Source organism: Hevea brasiliensis, chromosome 1, assembly GCF_030052815.1.
Source record: "Hevea brasiliensis isolate MT/VB/25A 57/8 chromosome 1, ASM3005281v1, whole genome shotgun sequence".
NCBI lineage: Eukaryota > Viridiplantae > Streptophyta > Magnoliopsida > Malpighiales > Euphorbiaceae > Hevea > Hevea brasiliensis.
This window is the reverse complement of record NC_079493.1, coordinates 1,060,348-1,074,215: the sequence shown is the minus strand read 5'-3', so window position 1 is coordinate 1,074,215 and position 13,868 is coordinate 1,060,348. Positions and strand designations below refer to the sequence as shown.

Here is a 13,868-nt window from a genome sequence, read left to right as displayed (position 1 = left end):
TGTATATTCCATAATTAGATTTTTCTCAAACTAAATTTGAGGAGTTATCATAAATATTTTAAAAAAAAAAAGATAAAAAAAAAATTCCCAAATTCACTAAAAATTTTCAAGATTTGCCATATTTTTACAATCAACATTTTGAAGGAAATTAAGGACAAATGTAAATATATTTTTAAAGTTATTTTTAAAATTATAAAATTTCAAGTTTAAATTCTAATTAATGATAAATAAAAAAAATTCCAACATTCAAAATTTGTATTTTATATTAATATATTTTATATTTTTGTAATAGTTTATATATAATATGTTTAATATAATTTGTTTTAATGTATCGTTATATTATATATTAAAATTTTTCATAATATAGTCAATTTATTCAATTCTATTATTTAATTCTTTAATCATTTAATATATAATTTACATTGTGCTTTAATCCTTAGTATATAATTTGTTTAAATAATTTGTAAATTGTATAAAATTGCATTTTCTTTTTGTCATTTTGATAGGACAATATTTGAATGGATTCTTCAAACTCAAATTCTACCCAAGCAAATAGCACTAGTGGCACTTCTTCAAAAACTAGGGAGGAAGAATTTAATCCTTTGTGGAGATATGTAACTAAACTAGAGAAAACTAGAGAATGAGGGGGTAATTGTAAATGGATATGCAATTTTTGTGGACAAGAAAAGCAAGGGACTTATACTAGAGTGAGGGCTCATTTATTGAAAATCACTGGAAAAGGGATTGGTGTGTGTAAAAAAGTGATGAATGATAGTATTTCTGAAATGAGGAAACAGGAGGATGAGGCAACAAACAAAATTATTAATTCACAATCTAGGCGAGTTTCTTTGTCTATTAGTATAACTTCTGTTCCTTCATTGAATATAACTGAACCAAGTGTTTCAACAGCTTTGAAGAAAAGAAGAGTTAATGATTCTCCTCTTGGTAGAGCTTTTGACTTGCAAACTAGAGCTTAATTAGATGCAGAGATTGCTAGAATGTTCTACACTGGGGGTCTACCTTTTAATTTTGCTAGAAATCCTTATTATGTGAGTTCTTATTTTTTTGCTGCTAATCATGTTTTGGGTGGTTATGTGCCGCCTGGTTATAACAAATTGAGAACCACATTACTTCAGCAAGAAAAAGCAAATGTAGAGAGGCTGCTTGAACTAATTAAAAACACTTGGTTAGAAAAGGGTGTTAGTATTGTGAGTGATGGATGGAGTGATCCCCAGAGGAGGCCTTTGATTAATTTTATGGTTGTTTCTGAGTCTGGCCCCATGTTTATCAAATCTGTAGATTGTTCTGGTGAAGTGAAAGATAAGCAATTTATTGCTAATTTGCTAAAAGAAATAATTGATGAGGTGGGTCATCAAAAAGTAGTACAAGTCATTACTGATAATGCTTCAAATTGTAAATGTGCTGGAGAAATCATTGAGGGAATGTTTCCACATATTTATTGGACTCCTTGTGTTGTGCACACTCTTAATCTTGCTTTGAAGAATTTGGAAACTAATCAAGAAACTTATGATGTGTGTCACTGGATCACTGAAATCCATGGGGATGCTTTGCAAATCAAGAATTTTATAATGAATCATTCCATGAGGCTTGCAATTTATAATCGGTTTAGCCCTTTGAAATTGCTTTCAGTTGCTGACACTCGTTTTGCTTCTATTGTTGTGATGCTTAAAAGATTTAAACTTATTAGGCGTGCTTTAGAAGCAATGGTTATGAGTGATCAATGGGCACAATACCGAGAAGATGACCAAGGCAAAACTAGATTTGTTCGTGATAAAGTGGTAGATGAGGATTGGTGGGAAAAGGTTGATTACATCATTGCTTTTACTGGGCCCATTTATGACATGATCAGGTTTGTGACACAGACAAACCATGCCTTCATTTGGTTTATGAGTTGTGGGATTCTATGATTGAAAAGGTGAAGCAAGTTATTTTTTATCATGAAGGAAAGCAAGCAGATGGGTTTTCTCCTTTTTATTATGTGGTTCATCGAATTCTTGTTGATCGTTGGGCAAAGAGCAACACTCCCCTTCATTGTTTAGCCCATTCATTAAATCCAAGGTAAATTTCTAACTTACATACTCATCTTCTTGTTCTAATTTTTTTTTTCTGAATTTATTTTTCTTATTTTTGAAGATTTTATAGTGAAAAATGGCTTCAAGAGGGAGAAGGTAGAGTGCCTCCTCATATGGATGGAGAAGTATCAACTGAGAGAATTAAATGCTTTAGGAGGATTTTTTTTATAATGAAGATGAGCGAATTAGAGCAAATGATGAATTTGCAAATTTTTCTTTGAAAAGTGGACCTTTTGCTGATCCTGATTCTATTGGAAGTATGTATGTTACAGATCCTAGGAAATGGTGGGCATGTTTTGGTTCTAATGCACCTTTACTTCAAAGGTTGGCTTTTAAAGTGCTTGGATAACCTACTTCCTCCTCTTGTTGTGAAAGAAATTAGAGTATTTATTCCTTCATTCATTCATGCAGAATGAATAAATTAACTCCAAAACGTGCAGAGGACTTGATTTTTATCCATAATAATCTTCGTCTTCTGTCGAGAAACTCCTCCCAATATTATGATGAGAAGACAAAATTGTGAAATGTTGGTGGTGATCAATTTGGGAGTATGGAAGATGTGGGAGTTCTTGAATTTGCCAACCTTTCATTGGATGAACTAGAGTTAGAGTCTGTTTTGTTTGATGAAAATGCAACTACAAACATGGAGAAGGAGAATGAGAAAGACAGTGAAGTTGAGGAAATGTTATAAATTTCATTATCTTTTCTTTTTTAACATTTGAATGTGTTGTAGTTAATATTTATTTCTTATAAATATGAAACTTCTAAATATGTATTTTTATAGTTGAATTTAAATGTTGATTTGAACTTTATTTATTATTAAACATCTTTCATGATATATATATATATATATATATATATTTATTTATTTATAAATATACCCCTATATTTTTTATATTTACACGTTTCCCCACGTTTCCGTTTCCTATATTTTTTAAAATGCCATTTCCCCATGTCCGTTTCCGCGTTTCTCCGTGTCCGCGTTTCCATTTCCGTTTCCGTGCTACATAGCTCAGCAGCTGGGCTTCTACAAATGTTTCCTAAGCATACAAAGAGGACAGAGAATGGTTTGGTCTCAGTCTCAGTGGAGGATGCCATTAACGAGGCTTTGATTGCCAATCACCTAAACGGGTAAGAGAGTGACTCCACTTGTGGGTATTGTTTTTTTGTGATGATGGGAATTGGGAGTCCAGTTTCGGACAAGTGGATAGCTAAGAAATGGGACTTTTTGAGAGATGTGGCAAAGTTGTAAATTTAGAGATGTGGTTGGCAACCTGGTATTAGCACATTACAACGATGACAACGATGATGATGATGATGATGATGCCCTCACCATCCCTCCTGTGACTGTGGAGGTTTGGTGTCCTTGTTTGTGTTGTTGGATGGGTCTTAAACTGAAAGCGAAACTCAAATTCTTGCTATTTTTAGCCCGTTTGTTCTGCTCGGTATTTTATTAAATGGATGAAATCTCCATGTTTTTGATAAAAATAAACATGCCTGCCTCCAGAAATGGGATCAACATTTTCCAGGGGGAAAATATTCTCAGTTTCAGGTCAAAGAGAGTGCTATAATTTCCCAATTTCAGATTTTCAAATCTAAACTGGTGTTAAGGTATACATATATCTCATAATAAGTTGCCGCCAATTTTCAGAATTACATTTACACTATATGCTATAGATACATATCAGTTACAACAAGGATGAGAAATCTCATTTTTGAAAAAGAAAACCAAACATCTTCCTTTCCCACTCTAAAACATCTCAAACTCTGTATATTCTTCTGTACCCTTTGATTCCTTACATTTCGTGCTCTCCTTGTTCTGAGGAAAAGTAGCAGATGCGCCAATTCCAGAATCACCAAACTTCGGCATCTCTGGTGGTATTGCACATCGTATAAGCGCCCAATTAAGGCCTTCGAAGAAGGGGTGCTGTTTGATCTCTGCAGCTCCTTTTGCAGATCCTAATCGATTTTCAGGTTCCTTTATCAACAAACCTCTAATCAAATCACGCGCATGAAAACCGACTATAGGGCTACTTGGAAACTTGAGGGTTCGTGACACCACATTTGACAACGTTTCCTCATTTCCTGAACCTTTGAAGGGTGTCCTGCCATACAACAGCTCAAACAGGAAGATTCCAAATGTCCACCAATCAACAGCGCTGCCATGACCCTCGCCTTTGATGATCTCTGGAGCAAGGTATTCATGAGTTCCGACAAAGGAATTAGATCGGGCATTAGTTGGCTCCACTACCAGCTGTGGCAGGGGGTTGACCTGAGCAGCCAGGTCAGATTTTAACTTGCGAGATTTTGCAGCTACTGATAGAAGTCGAGGAGTGAAACATGAAACTTGCCATGCTGGGTGGAGACAGAAAGGGTCAATACAGCTAGCTTCAGAGCAAGGACTTGACATCTTTTTTGTGGGCTCTGCAACTGGTGAAGATGACTGAACCACAATTGGATTAACGGTACACCTTAGTGACAAGTCAAAATCTGAGAGCATGATGTGCCCATCTTCTCGCACCAGGATATTTTCTGGTTTTAAATCACGGTAAACAACTCCAAGCATGTGCAAGTACTCTAGAGCAAGAAGGACTTCAGCAACATAAAACCTGCACATGATTGCATCAATTGAATTAAAATGACAGAAAGCATATGTAAATTACACACGATCAATGGCAAAGTAAATGTCCTCTAATATGTTCGATTTTCTCCCATCAAAGAGATTTATTTATAAGGGATTTCTCCTTCACCAAGACTTGTCTACTCATTTTGCCAACAAAATATCCTTCTCCCTTTTCCCAAAAATAGTAACTATCACCACTACATCAACACAATTAGTGCTGGAATGACACTGGATAAATTCTTGCTAGCAATTCATTCCAACTTTTGATTGATCTAATCAAGACATCAGAAGCATACTATGCATAAAAAAGTTACACATCTATTGCAAACAACCACCTTTCAAAGAGAGACAACTCAGGAAGACAAAAGAACAATTCTTTGAGGGAGAGAGATAAACATGTTCACAAGAATCAGGCAATTAGTTCAATAAAATTTATTGCAAAGCCCAATACCAGCAAAAAATAACACCTCGAAAGAGACAAGTACCTTGCTGCTTGTTCAGAGAAACTTCTGCTAGGTTGCTTCTGCCTTAGCACATGTAGATCTCCACCTGGACAATACTCCATAACCAAGCATGAGAATCTATCGGACACAAAATGGGCAAACAATGTAGGGAGAAAAGGATGATCCAGAATCTGCAAAATCTCTCTTTCAGTTTCAGCCCTAGACATCTTCTTCCTGCTTGCCAAAAATTCATTGTCCATCACTTTCAAAGCAAACAGACAATTTGTACCAGTAAGCTCAGCAAGATAAACAGACCCAATATCCCCACAGCCAAGCTTCTTGATTAGCTTGAAGTGCTTCAAACCTAAGCTTCCATGCTGCCTCTGAAAATGACGAATGGCTTCCCACCTCAAGTCCTTAGCCATATGAGGCCTATTGCCACAACGACTAGACCCACTTAGATTGCTATCTTCACTAACACTTGTGCTACTACTATAATCACCAATGCTACTTTTTGAGCTTTGGGAGAACTCACCCTTTTCTCTTGACCTTGATCTTTCATCAACTTTAGTCAATATAGATTTATTTCTGTTACTGGAATTATTTGAGCCTTGTTTGCTTGAACTTGTGTCCTCAATGCCTGAATTGCATTCAACACTGCGATTTGTAGCACTGGATGCTGGAGAAGCTTTCACACTTTCTTCCCTTCCAATCTCTGGAGGACACTCGCAAATGTCTGAACAGCAAGTACTAGGACCCAGATCATTATTGACTTTTCCACCACACGGATTGGAAATGCTGGAGACAAGAGCTGAATCCTGCTTTACTTTCTTTTTCACAAAGCTCCTGTTCCTGAAGATTGGTTTCATAAATCGCGGACTATTACATGCAGGATTGTTTGCTGCAATACCAGGGTGGCAATTCGGCGGTAAAGATGAAGTATGTAAATGGTTTTTCTGCTCTGGCAATGATGTTTTCACTGATGCTAGAAAAGAGGCAGAAGTTTTTTTATCCGCATCTGGCAGTTTCTCGGTAGCATGACTGACAGATGAAAAATCAGAAAATTTAAGCCTTTCAACTTCTGTCCTTGGTATTTCACTACTACACCCTGTTTGCAAAGGAACGACCTGATCTAGTGAAGAATGAGCATTTTCATAAGATAACTCTTCTTTTTCCATTTGTGGGGATTCACACATCTTCTCAGTGGAAGCTGATGTGATTCTTTCTGGTACAAGGGATATTTCCACCAAATTACCACTACCTTCACTCAGGGGGAGGCCAGATCCATTTGCATCAACTACAACTGTCCTGTACAACCTTTTGATAGTTCCTGCTTCTGAGGCCCCTGAAGAACCCGATGGTCTCGATAATCGCTTCATGGCAGCCATCTCCGATGCCTGAGAGATGCATAATCCCCTCAATGCCTGCTTCAAACTCACTGGCTCAGAAATTCCAATTCCTGACATTTGTGGTGAACCAACTCTGATTGGTCTCTTCATTGCTTTCTTCCGTAAACTATCTTTACTGCTTTCATAGGATAGACCAAGACCCTTACCTGATGTTCTAACATCAATTGCTTCAAAAAGACGATTAATGTCATCCTCTATAGAATACCTATTTCCTGGTTTTGGAACAGAATGCTTTCCTGCTTTCTCATCAATTTTCAAATCAAAATCTAATTCTTCAGTTGCTTCAACAATTTCAGAAGTACTAGGTAAAGCATCCATCTCCATAAGATTCACTCAAATGCTAAAAGGAACTGATATCTCTTTCCAATATCACATTAACCCATTTCTGAAGAAGCTTTTCGAAGGTAACGTAGCACGGAAATCAGAAAGAACACAACATATCCTTTGAAATTCTGTTCAATCATATTGATTCCCAGAGTTGAATGGCCTGTTAAAATCCCAATACTAACCTCAAAAGGATGCATACAAATCCTGCCACAATCAACATGTTTTGGTTAAACACAAGCAATGAATCATAGAGGAAACTACTCATCCATATTCCAGTTAGAATTTGTAAGTTAAATATGACAATAGAAGTTCTTTTCCAATCAGTGGTGAAAGTTGAATCCCTGTCAAGGGACAATCAAAATTTACCAAGTTTTTTACTGCAACCTAAAAAGCTTCCTAATTTTTCAAGGCAATATTGAATTAAAAAGTATGTTTAACTATGTACTACAATTGGACACTTAGATAACTACAAAAGTTAAACATTTTTCAAATTCAATCAATCAGCAATCGCGCAATACAATCATTCAGAACAATTTAGCAATCTTTGACGAAGAATACAAGACATCCAACACAGTAATTACATTTATTTTTCTTATCTCTACCCTCATTGGCCATAATAAAGCAAATTGAACGCCCAACTGGCAAACGGGACAAGATTTCTAGATCTCTGATGTTTAATAAATTATGCTAGAAAAGAAAACTTTCAATAACAACATTACAACATTGGCCGTTATTTCAAAGTTCAAACCAGCAAAGCTTGTTTCAACGTCAAATCAAGCAAGAAGCAACCTGGTCTAATACCATGTCTTGTGCCTGAGCTGATTTTTCATTATTTTTCTTTATTGTAAATAAACGTCAGAAATTTATTTTAAAAAAAAAAAACTGAAAATGAAAAGGAAATATCAATAATTAAACGAAAAACAAGAAAAGCTGGAAATTGAAAGTTAAAAAAGTAGAGAGAAAGCTGAGATTACCTGAAACACGATCAGAGCCGTTGATCAAAACGGCAACGGAGTCCATGAGACGATCACCAGCAGCAGCAGAGACTCTAGACAGAGAGAGAACGGGCGGTGTTGAAGAAGGAAAAAGTAGAGGGAGAGAGGTAGGTGGTGAGTTAGGGTTAGGGCACGAGAGAGAGAGAGGAGGGAGAGTGAATGAAGAAAGAGAAAGAAAAGTGAGAAATGCAAATCACGAGAAGAGAAGGTGCGAGTAACTGGCCTCGTCGTCTACACTTGTACGCCTACTTGCTTTCTCTTTCACACAGCTACTGTTTGTTTCTCTGAAGGAGGGAAGGGAGCTAAGCTTCGTGTATTTTCTCTCTCGTCTATGTTTCGCCAAATGGTACGCTATGTTTCCGGTACTCGGCTGCTATTCTCTACATCGTTTCTATGCTAGTCCCCTCTTCTTTTTTTTTTTAATTTTCAATATTATTTAAAATTTATATAAAAAAAATCCAAATGTCAAATCTCAATCAAGAAACTCTCCCAATTTTTTAAATTTTTAAATTTTTTTAACTATTTTTAAGAAGTCTTATATTTTATTAAATATATTTATTATTAATTTTACATAAAAATTTATAATATTACACTATGATATAATGTGATATAAAAAATATAATTTCTTGTTATTGATATAAAATTAATAATAAATAAATATATTAATAAATTTTAATAAATATAATATTACACTCATAAAAAATTAGTTTTGCATTAACATATTTAAAGATTTATTTTCAATATCAAATATAATAAAGTTAAGTATGACTATATATATATATGAAAAATATTTTTTAAAAAAATTTATAAAAATATTTTTTATTATTTGATTGTAATATTAAATTAATGATACGTGTTTATTTTATGTATATATAAATATTTTTATATTTTAATAAAATTATTAAATTTAAAAGAATATAAAATTACTTGTTTTTTTGAAAAATGAAATCATCTTTTTACAAAATGATTTAATTTTTCTTTTAATCAATAAAATATTTTCTATTAAGTAATTTTTCTAAATGTCTTAAATATAAAAAATATTTTTTAAAAAATATTTTTCATAAAACAAATACAATCTAAAGCTTAAAATATTATACTATAGGACATAAATTTGTCAATAATTTTTAACAAAATTGTATATATTTTCAATTGTTTTTATGAATTAGTACATCCTTTTAAGTTAACCACATTAAATTTTTTACTAGATTGATGAAAATACAGAGATATGAGTAAAAGCCTTTTGGTGGTTTTTCATGATTGTTGTCCCCAATATGTTTCTAAGGTAGAGCATTTTTCTCTTTCTTTAATTATTTATGTATGATAAGTAATTAAGGATCCACTCACCAATTGAAAATTAATGAGGCTCTATATGGGAGACTTAAAAAAAAATACTAAAATTGAAAAATATTATTTTAAATATTAAAAAATAACTCTAAAAAGTTATTCAATTATTTTAACATTATTATTATTAAAACATATTAAATTTAATTTTAAAATTAAATTTTAACACTTTTTAATAAAAATATTTAATGAATTATTTTCCTCAACAACTCTAATATTTATTTTATGAAAAATAATTTATACATAAAAAATATTAAAATATTATATATGAAATTTTTTTTAAATTGCTTCATAAAAATATTTTTTTATTATTTAATTGTAATATAAAAAAATTGATGTATATTAATGCATTTATATTTTAATAAAATTATCAAAATTAAAAAAATAACTTTTAAAAAAAAGAAAGTTATTTTTTATTATGCAAAATGATATTTTCTATATCCATTTTATGGTTTACAAAAGATTAATTTCTTCGAGTTCGTAGCTACCCTTCTCAATAATATATTTTCTAAGGGTCGAATCTGAATTCTCTTGTTACGAGCGCAGTAAGTTTTTCTAATAAGTGAAAGTCATTTTTCTGAAATGACTTAATTTTTCTTTTGATCTATAAAATATTTCATATTGATTTTTTTTTAGTGCTAAAATATGAAAAATATTTTTTTGTAAAATAAATGGAACCTAAATCAGTAATTTAGTATAAATATTTGTATATTTAAAATAAAATGTAATAAAACAAAGAAAAAAAAAACTCATAATATATATAAAAAGTAATGATTCAAATGGTAATTTACAGTACAATAAAAGGAAATCTAAAACATCTCTTTTGTTTAAAATGATTGCATGTTTTGAAACTTCTAATGACAGTGTAAATGTTTTGTAAAGTGAAATTAGGTAAATTGATTTTGATATTAGATGTAACACTCCACCTTCCACAATGGTCACAATTGCTGTCCTTCTAAGCCAGTGTTTGTGATTTTCTTTACCTAGATAGGTCTACTACCAGAACCAGTTAGTACCACCAGACCCTACACACATTACATTAATTAAGGGATGCTTATCATATGATTAACCTTTTTCATGGTTTATTAATTAACAAGACCCTTCACCAACCAAACAAATAGATTGTAACCAAATTTGGTTGCTTATTGCTCCTTGCATCATGTAAGCAAAGTAAATAATACTCACTCCGGCCATTTTTATTTATTATTTAAGAATTTTACACGATAATAAATGAAATAACTAAATTACTTAGATTATGATAAATTACTCTTTAATTTAATTAAATTATTCTTAATATCACGAATTAAGAGAGATATCAAATAATATATAAAGGACGCGTTGAGATGAGTTTTAGAAAATTGTACAAATAGTTTTGTTTTTAAAAAATATAAGTGTAAAATTGAAAAAAAAAAATTAATACTTCTGAATATTCTCATAATTATGAATAAAATAATTTAAAAAAAAAATGACAAATAAAAGTGCATGAAATAACAATAATGATAATAAAATTATTGTTAGAGTTGATGTTATTGGTTTATTGTTTCTTCCCATTATTAGAATTTTATTTTTTCTCTCCGGGATTTTTTTATTTATCTCAATATTTGAATGGTTATTTGACAATTCGAAATACAGCATGGATCATTGATTTTTTTTTTTATTGAAAACTCAGGTATTGGTAATGACATTTTATCAATAAAGTCTGATAGTTCGGTATATTCTTTCATTGACGTTTGATGGTTTAATAACTTTTGTGAACTACAAAAGTAACTAAATCCTAAAATGACAGTATTACAAAATAAAAAAGGATCAATTTATATTTAGATAGTTATTTTACTCTGTTCAGATCATCTATAAATAAAATATTTTAATTATTTATATTTATATTTTTTTCTCTTATAAGAATATTATAACATACTTATCCTTTTTTTATCTATAATTGTACTTAATTTATTTTTTTTATTAATAATTGCTAAATCTTATCTTCAAAAAATTAAATACTTTAAGCATAAAATTATTAAAATAAGATATTTTTTTTTCAAACTTATATATATATATATATATATATATATATATATATATATATATATATATATATATATATATATATATATATATATAAACCAAAGTTTTGCAGAAGAGGACTAACTTCATATTTCCCGCTCATAAAGTTTGACACCAATAAATATAAACAAAAAGTTGAACCATAAAGTGAATGACATGTGAATAAAAAAAAAGGGTTTTAGTACACGAGAAATTAGCATATATTGTCTCCTTTTCATGCCACATTAAGCCACAATAAAAAAATTACATTCAACTCAATGGATCTCTCCTCATCATCACTTGGAAAGAAAAAGGGTATTTGATTATCCCATTAATCATGATAACACCACAAAAAATAATCAACCCCAAGGATTAAAGAATTTGCCTTTTCTTCTTGGTGGTGGAGACTCTTGTTCCATTCACCTTCATCATGGATATTAAGAGTAAATTTCATCCCTCTTTGAATTTGTTTTGAACTCTTTAGGATCCCTTTTCACTCTTGCTTGCCCCATTTGCTAGTTACTTTTTGCTAATCTTCTAGTTAACCTATTAGTGGAATATGCTTTAAGAGTTCCTAGTTGCTTAGCATTAGCATCACTATATTTTGTTTGGGCCAATCTTAAGAGAAAAAGTGAAATTAGTTACTTAATAATATAATATAATTTAAATTATTTTTTTTAATAAATTTAAATATGCGTCAATTAAGATTATCAAAACCTATAATTTTAATGATAAATGTACATAATCTTTTATATTGAGATACATTTATCAATAAAATTATAGTTTATCATACCAATGGAATTTATTAAATAAACCTTAATGAGTACATAATTACACTCATTTTGTATAATTATTTTTTATATTTATAAAGTTTATATTTTGAAATTGCATTATGAATAAATCTCTAGAACCCATGTCAATTTTTTTTTAGAAAATAAACCAATATTAAATTAATTATTATATATTTAATTCAAATATATATATATATATATATATTGAGTTTGTATATATTGCTTTTAATAAATTTAAATATTTATTAAAAAATTACAAATAAATACATATTGAAAAAATTAAATGATAAACAAGATGGATATGGCATTACTTCTAGCATATTTATCATGAAGTCTCAAAGTATCTCTGATTTAAAAAAAAAAATGGTAATGACTTTAATAATTATGGAATAAAGAAACTCTATACCATATTAATTTCCCTTTTGTGCTATATATATATATATATATATATATGGGGTCATGTATTATATAGTGCTTGGTTGGATTTATGAATCGGGCCGAGATTTTATTGTATAGGCTTGGGTTTGGTCTAACTTGATAAATTGGATCTAAATGCTTCTTCATCAAATTTAGTCTAAATAAAAAAAATGAATAAATAAAATTGAGTGGCACATCATTACCGTTAATCCAAATTATTAAAGAGCTTAGGCCGACTTTAAGATAATATTTAGTGTTTTGATTTTATTTAAAATATTACTTTTTTTATTTGGTGGCATAATACTTATATTGGTATTTAAATATTAAGAAAAAATGATACTATTATTTTTATATTTAATAGTTAACCTAATAACTATTTTTATTGAACACTTTTACTTTAAATTACTATATAAATAATTAATTACTAACAGTAAATATTTAATAGCTAATTGCTAATAGTTATTAGAACGGTTAATAAATACTAAAATAATTAATATTACCAAACAGGTACTAAATATTTATTTAAAAATTTATACAAAATCAATGTAAGTGTAATAAATAAACAAATTTAAATACAAAAATATGATTTAATAGTTGTTAAACTCATTTTCATATACGATAAATCAAGATAGTAAATGGATTGATGAGGTTAGAAAAAGGTTTGAAGGTTATGATTTTTTTTTATTGATAAAAATATTAATATTTAATCAACTTAATATTTCAAAGTTTGAAATTCAATTTAAATTTAAATAAAAATTTTTAATATTAAATTTAATATAATATTTATACTCAAATTTAGATCAATATTGTACATGAGATTTTTCAAGCTTAATTGAAATATCATTAAAATTTTTAAATGGTTCCAAGTTTAAACTTAAATACATTTAAAGAGTTCAAATTAGTATTTCATCATTCTTATTTAAATTTAATATATATAAATTTAGAACATTGAAAAGTTATTGGATGAATCCAATAAATGTGCTAATAGGGATGATAAAAATCAGTGAAAATTATCCTATCATGATTTAAGTCTGATTATTATTCTTAATACAAAAATAGGTTTTAAATTCGATTAAAATTCATCATAAATTATATATTCAAACTGATTTCAAAACCGATTATTATTATTTGAATAATTTATATAGTTATATAAAGTACATTTTAATAACTAATTTCATAAAATATTTAAATTATATGGATATATAACGGATTCGAGTAAAATTCAAACCCCACATAAATATTATTTTTCAAACTCAAATTTGTGTCAAAATCAATTATATACTACCACAATAAACTCATCTTCATATGATTCAATTCGAGTGGAGTGTCCAAGATATTTGATTGGTTGCCATTCCTATATTATACTTTCATATTAAAACTTCTCTAAAA

General features: G+C 29.8%; 2 protein-coding genes across 2 annotated transcripts in view; both read right to left on the bottom strand.

The window, feature by feature from the left end:
* Positions 1–3,407, bottom strand: part of LOC110634988 (uncharacterized) — a 28,639-nt gene extending 25,232 nt beyond the window's left edge. Inside the window, exon 1 of the mRNA XM_058132432.1 lies at positions 3,101–3,407. Within this exon, the coding sequence (XP_057988415.1) occupies positions 3,101–3,191 (91 nt within the window). The 5' untranslated portion in view covers positions 3,192–3,407. The remainder of the gene's footprint in view (positions 1–3,100) is intronic.
* Positions 3,408–3,656: 249 nt separating this feature from the next.
* On the bottom strand, positions 3,657–8,251 carry LOC110634984 (serine/threonine-protein kinase D6PKL1). Its single transcript, XM_021784157.2, has 3 exons — positions 7,870–8,251; positions 5,202–7,099; positions 3,657–4,702 (listed from the first exon to the last, which is right to left on the bottom strand). Exons 2-3 carry the CDS (start codon positions 6,890–6,892, stop codon positions 3,844–3,846), a joined length of 2,550 nt encoding a protein of 849 aa, XP_021639849.2. The 5' UTR covers positions 6,893–7,099; positions 7,870–8,251; the 3' UTR covers positions 3,657–3,843.
* Positions 8,252–13,868: the final 5,617 nt, after the last annotated feature.